Raw genomic sequence first — 12,944 nt, 5'->3', positions numbered from 1 at the left:
ATTTGAGTGTGTGCTATCTGCCTCTCTCTGCCGTTGCTTTCTTTGAACTCTCTTGTGGCGCACAGCTGCTCTGCAAGTATAGGCGCTGAAAAAACGCAAGCATATTGACACACACACACACACAATATGTCGCACACACTGTGGAGTGGCGTGAACGCTGAGAATGCACACATGCACATGATTCCGACTGCGGAGGCCCTTGCGAGGACGGAGGACGTTAGCCCTCGATGTGTTTTGTTGGCATGTTGCTGGTGTGCAGTCTGTGGGTGTTTTTTGGGGGTGTCTGATACAACTGTTGATTGATTATCACCAGGCTGCTGCACATGCTGACGGGTCCCTCCCGCTCTGGATTTGCCGGTATTCTTCGGCTTTGCGGTGTGATACGCGCCTGCGGCGGGGAAGCGGGTGCGCTGGAAGGGACAACAGTAAAAACACTGGCAGCAGCGTGTCGGTGCTGCGAAGGACGGTTGCGCTCTTTTGTAATTTGCCGGTTGTTTTTTGTTGGCGTCGCTCGGTGTGTGCTGACGCGTGACGGATAACACACCCGCCGTGACTCCTGCTGGTGGTGGCAGTCGCTGTGTGTTCCCGGTGCACTGTTCTTCCTTCTCCTGTTCCGTGTGTCTGTGCGTGAGTTGTTGTTGTTGGGAGTGACTGCGGCGGGGATGATGGTGCCACTCACTGTGGATGGGTGGCGGTGTGTTTCACTTCTTTTTCCTCTTTTTTCTAAACCACTCACACAAAAAGGAAAGAAGTTACTACCAAGCGCTAAACGCCACTGTGAAATTCGAAGGCACTGAAAGGACCAACAGCACACACCGCCCACACACACATATTTATATGCTCTCACGTGTTGCTGCAGTGAAGGCACCCCGCACACACAACCGTCGCTGCGTGACCGGATCCCGCGGAAGGAGGAGGGAAGGAAGAGAGAGTGAGCGGCAGAGGCCCAACATGTCCCGGCGTGTGTTTACTTCCGCGGTGCTGCTCCTCCTCGTCGTGTTGATGTGCGGCACTGGAGGAGCTGTGAAAGCTGCTGAGCCAGCGTCAGGTCAGGGATCTTTACCGAAGTCACCCTTTGATTGGAGGGATACAAAGGATGAAGAAACAGTGAGTTCGCTTCGTGTTCCAGTCCTTGTTGAGGTGAATGGTGGTGTGTTTGCCGTTGCCGAGGCGCAGTGCACGAAGGATGGTGTCAGTTTTACTGGCATTGCATCCCAACTTCTCACGAACACAGCGGATAACAAACCGAAGGAAGTGCTGGAGGATGCCAAGGAGAAACCACAAGTTCTGGAAGAAGACATTTCCACGGAGAAGAAGAAAGTAGATGTGAGCCGACCAACAGTTGTTGTGAGTGGAAATAATATTTACATGCTTGTTGGAAAACACAGCCATGAAGATGCCGCTAACTGTCAGGCTGGGACTGAGAACATCAAATCGGGAATGTTGCTGGTGAAGGGTGAGCTCGGTGAAGCCGACAAAAAAATTGATTGGAAAACTACTGACGGTGTACCGTGCACTCTAGGCGAGAAACACGAATCCTTGTCACAGCTGATTGGCGGCGGTGGATCGGGTGTCAAGTTAACTGACGATACGCTTTTGTTTCCGGTGGAAGCCACGAAGAATGTAAAGGATGGAAGGACAAAGACCGTTTCGCTGATTATATACACAGCCACTACCAGTTGGAATCTGTCGAAGGGGATGTCTGCCGATGGCTGCGGTGATCCCTCCGTCGTGGAGTGGAAGGGAAAACTCATGATGATGACTGCGTGTGATGATGGCCGCCGCAGGGTGTACGAGTCCGGTGACAAGGGGGATTCGTGGACGGAGGCACTCGGGACACTCTCGCGCGTGTGGGGCAACGACGAGGGAAATGTGTGGGGCGTTAGAAGCGGTTTCATCACAGCGGCTCTTGGTGTTGAAGATGATAAGAGGAATGTGATGCTCGTTACTCTGCCGGTGTATTCAAAGGAAGAAAAAAATGGAAAAGGCGTACTCCATCTTTGGCTGACGGACAACACGCACATTGTTGATATTGGGCCGGTATCCGGGGAAGATGACGTTGCCGCCAGCTCCCTGCTGTACAAAAGTGGAGATAATAATGAGGAGAAGTTGATTGCACTGTACGAGAAGAAAGGCGGTGAGGGATCATCACTCGGTATGGTCTCTGTGCTTCTGACTGAGCAGCTGAAGCGGGTGAAGGATGTGCTGGCGACGTGGAAGGAAGTGGACGGACGTGTCTCCAAGCTGTGCCCCACTTTACTTGCTGAGAAGGATGAATCAACTGAAAATGCCTGCAGCACTACTGTTAAGATCACGGCTGGGTTGGTTGGCTTTTTGTCCGGCAACTTCTCTGATAACACATGGAGGGACGAGTACTTCGGCGTGAACGCCACAGTAACTAATAAAGATCTTGGGGTGGAGAAAACGGAAAATGGCATAACATTTAAAGGACGTGGTGCGTGGGCGGAGTGGCCCGTTGGCAGTCAGGGGGAGAATCAGCTGTACCACTTTGCGAACTACAACTTCACTCTTTTGGCGACGGTGTCCATCCACGGTGTGCCGGAGAGCGGCAGCCACATTCCTTTAATTGGTGCGAAGATGAATGACAGTGAGAAGACTGTACTCGTGGGACTGTCATACAACAACAAAGAAAAGAAGTGGATATTACTGTGCGATGGCGGAGAGAACAAGGAGCACAGCAGCCATTTGGGGACAGAGAATTCAGAACACGTGGTAATTTTGCTACGGAACGGCAACCAGAGCTCCGCGTACGTTGGTGGTAAGCGTGTTTGTGGAAATGTGCAACGTGAATTGAAAAACACGGATCCGAAAGAGATCTCACACTTCTACATTGGAGGGGATGGAGGCAGCGCAGAGGGCCAAGAGGGCGTGTCTGTGACCGTAACGAACGTTCTGCTGTACAACCGCCCGCTGACTGAAGAGGAGGTTGGCGCCCTCAACCCGAATAAAGCCCCCATTACGTCTCCGGTGACCGAAAATGCGCCGGAAACCGTGTTGCAGCCTCCTGCGAAACCACAGCCGTCGGAACACGAACCGTTGACGACGAATATTGGTGCTGGCGGTGTACCCAGTGCAGCTTCCACTGCTACGACTCCCTCGTCTGATGTTGACCCAACGGTGGCGACAGGAGGTGGAGATACGATGCGGGGAAATGAATCTCCCCAAACTCCTGAAGTGAGCGCTAGCTCTGGTGAGGATAGGGAGACGGCGGGAATAACGGATGCGCAGGGAGAGGAGGATGAAATCCATCCACAGGCCGGGGAATTAAATGCCACGGCACTCAACAGCAGCCTCGGACATTTGTCGCAGGGGAATAACAGCGATGGCGGCACCATGCGTGAGAGCAGACGGCTGCCGTCGCTGCTTCTTCTGTTGGGACTGTGGGGGTTTGCGGCTCTGTGAGGAGTGACTGACTGCCGCGTGGATACCTGCGACCTCCCGAGCAGAGAATTACTTCTCCGGGAACAAATTTCTCTCATAAATCTTTTTTTGCGTATTTTAAATTTATTTTCCTGTGTGCTTCTTTCTAGTTTTTTTCTTTTCTTTTTTTTTCTAACCTAACTCCCCCATCCCTTTTCTTTTTTGCTTTCGGGGGCAATCACGATGGACGTTTTTTCTTTCTACTCTACCCTCTTTTGATTGTTTCTTCTGAACTCTTTTTGTGAGGGGTGCCGTGTGTTTCCGCCCAACTGCTCCACTCGCACACCCACCGACACGCTCATGACGACGGCCCTGTGCGCTTCGCCTGCTGCACGCATGAGGAGGGGCCGCGACGAACGGCGCGCTGAGGGAACCGTGACGCGTGGGCGTGCGACGAGGGCCTGTGGGACGGAGCACACATTTCTTTCCCTCTTGTTTTGTTTTGCTTTTATGCGGTCAGGGCGGGCAGACACCCGCAGCGCCACACACACAGCCACACCCTGCCGCCGTGCTTTGATGATTTTTTTTGCTGCGCTCACTCTCCCGATGGAGTGACGCGACTGCCGTCATGTCTGCGTGCTTCTCTCAGTCCCACACACACGAGTTACTTTTCTCTGCGGGCCGCACTCACGCGCCGATGGGAGGGCTGAGGGGAGCAGCAACACGCCGATGACCCCGTGAAATATAAACGATGCGCGGACACGCAGAGGGTCGGACGGCTGAAAGAAATTTAAATATCTTTTAATTTTATTTTGCGGGCAAAAAATATGCAGACGGTTTGTTGTGGCCACACGGCAGCCAGCTGTCTTTTGTTAATTTGTGTGGAGCAGTAATGGACGATTTCTTTTATTTATAATTATTTTGTGTGATGGGGTTTGTATAAGATGAAGGGAAGGTTTCTTTTTTCGTTTTAAATAAATCTTGTGTGAATTGCCGCTGCTTGGGCTGCAGTGCAGTCATGAGTTTGAGCGGTCCTTTCGTTGTTTCCGTTATGCGTCTCTGCTGTACATTTTTGTGTCTCTCCACACGCTCTGGTCGCTGTTTTTCTACTTTATGCTTTGTGCTTCTGCAGGCACACACACAAGATGCACATTGCAGTGGGTTTGAATACACCTTTTGTGGTGCATGCTGGCAGCTGCGTGTGGCGGCGGCTGTCTTCTTCCGTGGCCATGAGGAGGGGAGAGAGGGAGCGCACCCCGAGTCTATTTTCCTGCGGGTGTGGTGGTTGTGCCGGTGGATGTGTCGTGTGCTCCGAGTGACGGCGGCCTGAGCCATTGCGTGCATGTGCGTGTGTGGGCGTGGAAGAAGTGTTCTGCTGCCGGTGCTGAGGCTCAGCGTGAGAATTATACTTTCAGTGGCTTTGATGTGCGCATGCATGACAGGAATGGTGAGCTGGGTGCTGTGTGCCATGTGGCCAATGCGGTGCACACATGTAGCAGCTGTGCTGCCAGCTGTGCAAGGAAGGAGGAAGGGGCCACCGTTGCCTCCACGATGAATGTGACGACACATAAATACGCCGGCCCTTATGAATTGTGGCGGCGTCAATTTTCACCGATGGAACCATCCATCCGCGTGCACGGAGCAGCGATGCTGACCGGACGGGCATCTGTCAGTTGCCGCCACCCCGTGAAGGGAAGGATGACACAAAATCTGGTGGGACAACTGCGCCGCAAGTTAATGCTGAGCCGTCACATCAGAACGATGATTGGCGACGGTCTGCGGCGGCTGACGGACCCAACACCGTCGATCGGAGTCCCGCATCCAACACGGCGACCAACACGTCCGGGAAGAAGCTTGAGTTTGCCAGCAATCTGACCGCAGTGTTGTCCCCGAATGCATCCAAGAAGAGGCCCTCCTTTGCCAACGGTCCGAGAATAGTAGTGGCGTCGAATGCATCCGGGATCATGTCTGTCACTTGTGGCGGCAGGGAACTCGTTGCTGCGGATAACACGTACGAGGCGAGTGAGCGCAACGCCACCGGACACACATCTCTCGTTTTAGAAAACGGCGTTGCGGTCAGTGGATTTGTTGCTGAGGGTGATGCGGGCGGATTGATTCAACGCAATGCCTGTGGACACGAAAACCCACAATTGCGAGAATTCACCGCGCAGTATTCCGTAAACGGTGTGAGTCCCGGCGACTGCTTTGCCCTGCTCAACGACGCGAAATTGACACTGCTTGAGTTGACTGTTGAAGGCACTGTGTGTGTGTGCGTGTATTGGGTGTTGCTGCTTCTTCTGGGATTGTGTGGAATTGCGACTCCTCACGGAGAACATTCGCCGTGTTGCATGCGTGTTTTCTTTTATTATTTACATTTTACTGTTGGCTTTGTTGTTTTCCTGGAATAATAAGTATCCTTGCTGTTCCTTTATTTAATGGTCGGTTGCTGCACACTGTCATGGGTGACGTGTTTCTCCTCTTGTTTTGTTTTTGCTGCCCACACACGGTGCCGGCCTCACTACTGTGTCTCCCACGGAGTGCACAAAGGCGGACTGGAGGAACAGGCCACATGCCGCATGACGTGTGAAGGGTGTTGTGTGGGCTCGTGGAACAGCAAGATCTGTTTTTTAGTTTCCATTTTTCGTGCGGGCAGAATGTGTGCACACGGCTGCCATGTGCTTCTAGGCACAAGAAATAAAAGTCCTGCCTGAACAATTATTTAATTTTGTGGGTTTTGCTGGACTCACACTTTTTTCTTTTTCCTTTTGGGCAACTCGTTGCGGCTTGTTTCCGTTTGTGCTGTGCACACCGTCACTTTGTGTTGCCGTGTCCCGTTGAGTGTCGCTCTGCTGGCTGTGCTGCTGACATGCCTCCATTTCTCTTCTTTCCCTGCTAGAGGCACCGTTCTTTTACGACGACGATTGTTTGTGTTTCCCATTGCGATGGCAAGAGGGTGGCTGGGCGCCCTGCCCCGGCCTGCTGAGTGCACTCGGAGGGAGCGGATGGTGTGCGCCGTGCCTCACTGTGGGTGTGGAACACTAATCCGCCACAACCTGCTGTGAGGCGCCATGCCAATTTGTCATGGCAGAGGGAAGTGAAGGACTGTGCTCTGGACTTGGATGCGCTCCGTCTCTTTTCCCCTGCGGTTGTGTGTGTGCGGTGCGCATGTGTCTTTCTTGCAGTGCGACGTGGATGGCGTTGCTGCTGCGTGTGCATTTATGCGTGTGTTGTGCGGCGGACTTCTCTTTCTTTCCCACTGCACCGCCCTTGTGTGTGGGCGATTGGGGGGAGCGGGGAGGTGCGAGGAACTGAGCGTGGGTGGCTGCCGACTACGCCCCGCGCATTGGGGTCTTCCACACACACGTGGCTCCTCACGGCAGCCTCTTGCAGCACCAGGCCGTGGACTGAGAGGATGGGAAGTGTGCTCCAACCAGAAGGACAACGAGATGCGGTGCGTGACGGTGAGGCTGATCCGCGGGTGTTTGCAGCGCATGGGGCACGTGAGCCAATACGTGTTGAGCGTTGTGCTCATAATTGGGGCAGAGTGGCGGCACGACATTGTGGCGCTGTGTGTGTTGTGCGCGGCCGGAGCATGGCGGCGATTGTGAGGGACGTGGAGGACACGGAGCTGCTGGACTGGGAGGAGGTGGCTTACGTTGCGGCGCGGCGGGAGTGCATTACTGACTGCCTGTGCTGGAGGGGCGCGTGCTGGAGTGAGCGTGGCGTGCCTGTGAGGGCCTGAGGGGAGGGAATAACAGTAATAGTGACCGTGTGGGCGTGAGGAACGGGTCACGGCGAGGATTAATTCTTTCGTTTTTTGATTGCTGTTGGACCGCGCCCACCCAATTGTTGTTGTGGTGCGTGACTCTCATTGCTGGATGGGACTGTGCGTGGCTGTGCGACTTGTCTTTCTTTGCTTTTGCTCTGCGTTGACGTGTTGTTAGTTTGTGCTGAAGGCTGCACGCAAGTGACAGGAGTGATGGCGATGATGACTGGCCGTGTGCTGCTGGTGTGTGCCCTCTGCGTGCTGTGGTGCTGTGCCGGCAGCGTTTATGCGGGGGACCGCGACAACAACGCAGTGGGTGGTTGCATGGCGTCGGAAGTGTTTGGCGCGGATTTGTCTCATGCGCCGAGTGGATGTAATAAACCGGGGATTACAGTGCTATTTCGGTCAACGTTGCCCATTACTGCCGTTGTGGCGTCGGATGAAGAAGTTACTTCTGTTACAATGCAGAACGATTTGGGTTCAAGAGAAAATTCCAACGCTGCTGGTCCCGCTGGTCCCGCTGGTCCCACTGGTCCCGCTGATCTTGCTGATCCCGCTGATCCTGCTGGTCCCGCTGATCCTGCTGGTCCCGCTGATCCTGCTGGTCCCGCTGGTACTGCTGCTGCCGGGGTTCCTGGTGCTCCTGGTGGTGGTGGTGGCGGTGGAACTTCTCTTGGAGGTGGTGGCACCGATGAAATTTCTTCTGTTTCTTCTGGTGGTGAAAATGAGCCTCCTCCTCCTCTTTTAAAAGCAGAAAACGAAGCAATACGAGTTCCAACAGTCGGAGAAGATGAGGCAAAAAAAGCACCACAAAGTCACGATAATTCAGTCGAACAGCACTCTGGAGAAAATCAAGAACATCTACACGAAGAAATACGAGATCAGCAAAAGAAACAGGAACAGCGGCAAGAACAACACGAAAACAACATAAACCACGAAGAAGGAGAAGAGAAACAACAACAACAGGAGCAGCATCAACAGCATGATCATTCCGCGAAAAACAGCGATGGACCCACAAAAAACGAAACTACCGTAGGTACAAATGCCACCGCTTCAACTGGCGACAGTGACAGCAGCACCGCGGTCTTCCACACCACCTCCCCTCTTTTGCTTCTTCTTGTTGTTGCGTGCGCGGCTGCTGCTGCGGTGGTGGCCGCGTGAGAGTGAGTGAGAGAGAGCCGTGCACCGCCCGCACACACACTCGTCCTTCACTCTCTCTGTGTGTGTCCCCTTGCATGGATTCTCGCCCTCACCTCACCCCACGAGGCACACACATAATGTGCCCATTGTATATATGCATGCACACCCATGCAGGCCCGTTGGTGCACTCTTTTGCACGACACGCACCGCTGCCGTCCTGCCTGGCTGCATGGGCGGAGCACCGTAACTGTTTCTGTTTTGTTTTCATTGCATTGAGTGGGCGACCTCTCTCTCTCCCTCTGTGTGTGTGTTTTGCTTTACGGGAGTAATGAGAGTGTGTGTGCGCTGGTAGTCCCACGCTTCGGCTTTTTGTTTTTTTTTACTTGTGTATTGGTTGAGTGTACCCATTCCGCTGGCTGCATGTGTGTGTGTGATGATATGAGTAATTTGCGTGTGTGCTATCCGCTTCTCTGTTGTTGCCTTTTGACTTTCTTGTGTTCCGTACATCTGCTCTGCAAGTATAGGCGCTGCCAAACACACAAACACATGCACACGCTGTGGAGCGGCGTGAATGATGAGAACGCGCACACGCACAAGATTTTGGCTGCGGCGGCCCTTTCGAGGAGGGATGACGGAAGACTGCGATTTTATTTTTTTGCCGTGCTGCGAGCGTGATTTTCTTGGCGTGCTGCCCGTGTGCGGCGCGGCATTGAGGGAGCCTGGGAGATATGCGTATGGATTCACTCCTGGCAGCTGCACGTGCCGACGTGTTCCTCTCGCTGTTCGCACAGCGACGGAGGATTCCCCGGCTGTGCGGGGCGATGTGCGATGGAGGGTGTGGGAAGAGACAACAGTATAACGACTGGCGATGGCGCGTTGGTGTTGCGAGGGGCAGTTGTACCCTTCTGCGTCTCGCCGATTGTTTTGTGTGTCGGCGTAGCTCGGAGAGTGCTGACGCGTGGCAGAAGCACCCGCCGTGGCTCCTGCTGGTGGCAACAGTCGTTGTGTGTTCTCTTTGCACTGTTCTTCCTCCTCGTTCCGTGTGTCTGTGCGCGTTAGTTGTTGTTGTTGGGAGCGAATGCGCTGCAGATGATGATGCCGCTCACTGTGGATGGGTGGCGGTGTGTTTCACTTCTTTTTCCTCTTTTTTCTAAACCACTCACACAAAAAGGAAAGAAGTTACTACCAAGCGCTAAACGCTACTGTGAAATTCGAAGGCTCTGAAGGGACCAACAGCACACACACCGCCCACACACACATATTTATATGCTCTCACGTGTTGCTGCAGTGGAGGCACCCCGCACACACAACCGTCGCGGCGTGACCGGATCCAGCGGAAGGAGGAGGGAAGGAGGAGAGAGTGAGCGGCGGAGGCCCAACATGTCCCGGCATCTCTTCTACTCTGCGGTGCCCCTTTTTCTTCTTCTTGCGATGTTGTGCTGCAACAGTGTTGGGGCTGTGGCTGCTGCAGGATCCGAGTCACGTCAGGGCTCCTCATCGGGGAAATATTTTGTTTCGAGAGATGTGAAGGATGGAGAAAAGTGAGTCCTCTCCATGCTCCCAGTCTTGTTGAGATGAACGGTGAGGTGTTTGCCGTTGCCGAGGCGTGGTGAGGGAAGGATAGCGTCATTTTTTCTTGCATTGCCTCACAATTCATGAAGTTGGACGACAAAAACCCAAAGCCCTGGAAGAACTGAGGTGAGGACGGAAGTGCTGGAGGAATGTCCAACCGATGGATGGAATTGCGCCTCCAAAACAGAGGATAAGGATGGTTCCCAAGGCGGGACGAGAGTACATGTGAGCCGTCCAACAACAGTTTTGAAGGGAAATGATATTTACATGCTTGCTGGAGTCTGCATGAGTAAAGGTCTCTCTAATTGTCAGGTAGGTGTGGCTGGCGTGGCTCAGTGGGGACTTTTGCTGGTGAAAGGGAACGTCAGTGGTGTGGATGAAAGTACCAAAAGAATTTATTGGAATGATACCATCAGTATTTTGTGCAATGCTATCGGTGACAACGATGACACTTTGACAGGACACATTGGCGGTGGTGGATCGGGTGCTAAGATGGAAGACGGTACGCTTGTGTTCGCAACGAAGGCCGTGAAGGAGAATAAGGTTAATGGCACTGCGGAGGATGGAAGGAATAACAATGTTTCGCTGCTCATGTCCTCCTCGGATGCTGCGAGTTGGAAGCTGTCGAAGGGGATGTCTGACGGTGGCTGCAGTGATCCCTCCGTCGTGGGGTGGAGGGAAAACTCATCATGATGATGACTGCGTGTGCTGATGGCCGCCGCAGGGTGTACGAGATCGGTGACAAGGGGAGGCCGTGGACGGAGGCACTCGGGACGCTCTCGCGCGTGTGGGGCAGCAACCGTAAGCCACATGAGAAGGGCGTTGGAAGCGGGTTCATCACAGCGACGATTGAGAACCGGGACGTGATGCTTGTTGCTCTGCCGGTGTATTCCGAGAAGCTTGAGAAGGGAGGCGCTCAAAAGGGTGAACTCCATCTTTGGCTGACGGACAATACGCACATTGTTGATACTGGACCGGTATCCGGGGAAGGAGACGATGCTGCCGCCAGTACCCTGCTGTACAAAAGTGCTGGAAGTGGTGAAGCTAATAATAATGAAGAGTTGATTGCACTGTACGAGAAGAAGAAGGGCGCTGAGGGCAAACCATCACCCGGTGTGGTCTCTGTGCTCCTGACTGCGCAGCTGAAGCGAGTGAAGGAGGTGGTGGCGACCTGGAATAAAGTGGACCAAAGCGTTTCCCAGCTGTGCCCCCCAAGTGCTGAGAAGGACCGTCCAACTGAAAATGACTGCAGCGGTGTTAAGACCACGGATGGGCTGGTTGGCCTTTTGTCCGGCAACTTCTCTGGTAACACATGGATGGACGAGTACCTCGGGGTGAACGCCACGGTAAGTAATAATGAAGGGGCTGCGAAGGCAACATTGCATGCCTGCGGAGTGGCGTTTAAAGGAGCGTGGGTGGAGTGGCCCGTTGGCAGGCAGGGGGAGAATCAGCTGTACCACTTTGCGAACCACAACTTCACTCTTGTGGCGACGGTGTCCATCGACAAGGTGCCAGCGAAGGAGGGCCTTATTCCTTTGATGGGTGTGAAGATGAATGACGCAGAGAATCCAGTACTTCTGGGACTGTCGTACAACAAAGAAACGAAGTGGAAATTGTTGCAGAGTGGTGGAAAGACCGAGGAGCTCAGCGGCACTTGGGAGACAGACGCAAAGTGCCAGGTGGCGATTGTGCTACAGAACGGCAAACAGGGCTCGATCCACGTTAATGGTAAACTTGTGTGTGGGGATGCGCAATGTGAACTGAAAAATACGGATATTAATGTGGTCTCCCACTTCTGCGTTGGAGGGGATGGAGACAAAACAGGGAGCAACGAAGGCGTGTCTGTGACTGTGACGAACTTCCTGCTGTGCAACTGCCCGTTGGATGGCAATGGGATTAATGCGCTTAACGCAAACAAAGTTTCTATTCCGAAGAGTGTGGCTGCGCGTACGTCTTCGGCCGTGGTGTCTCGCCCGAAGTGCTCTGCTGAACATTTGGCGGCGGGAGCCACGGGTGGCGTTGCCGCTCGTGGCAGTGGGGCACATGGTGGTGGCGGCACTGTGTTTGGCAACGAGGTGCTGCCATCGCTTGTTCTTTTGTTGTGACTGTGGGGGTTTCCGGCACTGTGAGGAGTGACTGGCTGCCGCGTGGGACACTGCGACCTCCCCTGCACAGAACTACTGTCCTCCCGGAAACGAAATATTCCCCGGATAACATATTTTTTCGTTTGTAATTTTTACACCTTTTTCTTTTGTGCCTTTTTTTAAATTTGAATTTTGTGTGCCGCCACCGTGCGTGATTGTTGATGTCGGGGCCGCACCGCATGTACCGCTGCCATCCAGCCGTGCCTCTTGCTGTGTGTGTGTCCCCTTGCATGGACTCTCGCCCTCACCTCACCCCACGAGCCACACATAATGTGCCCATTGTATATATGCATGCACACCCATGCAGGCCCGTTGGTGCTCTCTTTTGCACGACACGCACCGCTGCCGTCCTGCCTGGCTGCATGGGCGGAGCACCGTAACTGTTTCTGTTTTGTTTTTATTGCATTGAGTGGGCGACCTCTCTCTCTCTCCCTCTGTGTGTGCGTTTTGCTTTACGGGAGCAATGAGTGTGTGCGCTGGTCGTCCCACGCTTCGGCTTTTTGTTTTTCTCTTTTGTTTTTAATCTTTGCTTCTGTTGTGGTTGGGTGCACTCATTTTAATTTCATTGATTGGTTTTCTTCTTAAAGTGCGGATGGCTGAATATTTTCCCTTTTGTATTCTCCTGTTCTTTGTTTCTTCCCACGCAATCGGTCCTTGTTGCTTCAGCGAGCCACGAAGTATTTGCCTAACACCCACATCAATGGCTTACTTGCTCTACACCCCACGTTAGTTTGAGACGCTGGTGCTGCTGCATGTGATGGTGTTTATGGTGTGATTGCCAGCGGGTGCTTTGCTGTCACTTTGACGTACCCTCGATTTGTTGAATATGTTATGCGTGCCGACAGCACGAATTGGATCCGCGTTGTTGTGAGGGACGCACCCTCTTTGAGCAGTTGGTGCGCTGCAGCCATACACCGTCATTGGGAAGGATGGATGGATGC

The 12,944-nt window shown here is 53.5% G+C and overlaps 3 protein-coding genes and 1 pseudogene across 3 annotated transcripts, besides 5 other annotated features; all 4 read left to right on the top strand.

Moving 5' to 3' along the window:
* Window positions 1-12,944: part of a sequence feature (areas not merged during assembly with more than two copies in the genome that could not be assigned to a particular haplotype) that runs on past both edges of the window.
* Window positions 838-3,423, top strand: Tc00.1047053511255.190 (trans-sialidase, putative; the record flags this gene model as incomplete). Its single annotated transcript, XM_816584.1, has 1 exon — window positions 838-3,423. One exon carries the CDS (start codon window positions 838-840, stop codon window positions 3,421-3,423), a length of 2,586 nt encoding a protein of 861 aa, XP_821677.1.
* Window positions 3,525-3,575: a sequence feature (A-rich).
* Window positions 4,168-4,195: a sequence feature (AT_rich).
* On the top strand, window positions 6,501-6,989 carry Tc00.1047053511255.180 (elongation factor 1-gamma (EF-1-gamma), putative; the record flags this gene model as incomplete). Its single annotated transcript, XM_816583.1, has 1 exon — window positions 6,501-6,989. The coding sequence occupies one exon, from the start codon at window positions 6,501-6,503 to the stop codon at window positions 6,987-6,989; it is 489 nt and encodes a 162-aa protein (XP_821676.1).
* Tc00.1047053511255.169 (mucin-associated surface protein (MASP), putative) lies at window positions 7,361-8,308 on the top strand (the record flags this gene model as incomplete). The annotated part of the gene is made up of 1 exon (XM_816601.1): window positions 7,361-8,308. The coding sequence occupies one exon, from the start codon at window positions 7,361-7,363 to the stop codon at window positions 8,306-8,308; it is 948 nt and encodes a 315-aa protein (XP_821694.1).
* Window positions 7,646-7,805: a microsatellite.
* Window positions 8,000-8,130: a microsatellite.
* Tc00.1047053511255.160 lies at window positions 9,553-11,964 on the top strand (annotated as a pseudogene).

Source organism: Trypanosoma cruzi, genomic scaffold (genome assembly GCF_000209065.1).
Source record: "Trypanosoma cruzi strain CL Brener 1047053517083 genomic scaffold, whole genome shotgun sequence".
Taxonomy (NCBI): domain Eukaryota; phylum Euglenozoa; class Kinetoplastea; order Trypanosomatida; family Trypanosomatidae; genus Trypanosoma; species Trypanosoma cruzi.
The sequence above is the reverse complement of the archived record's forward strand: the minus strand, read 5'-3'. Positions and strand labels throughout refer to the sequence as shown.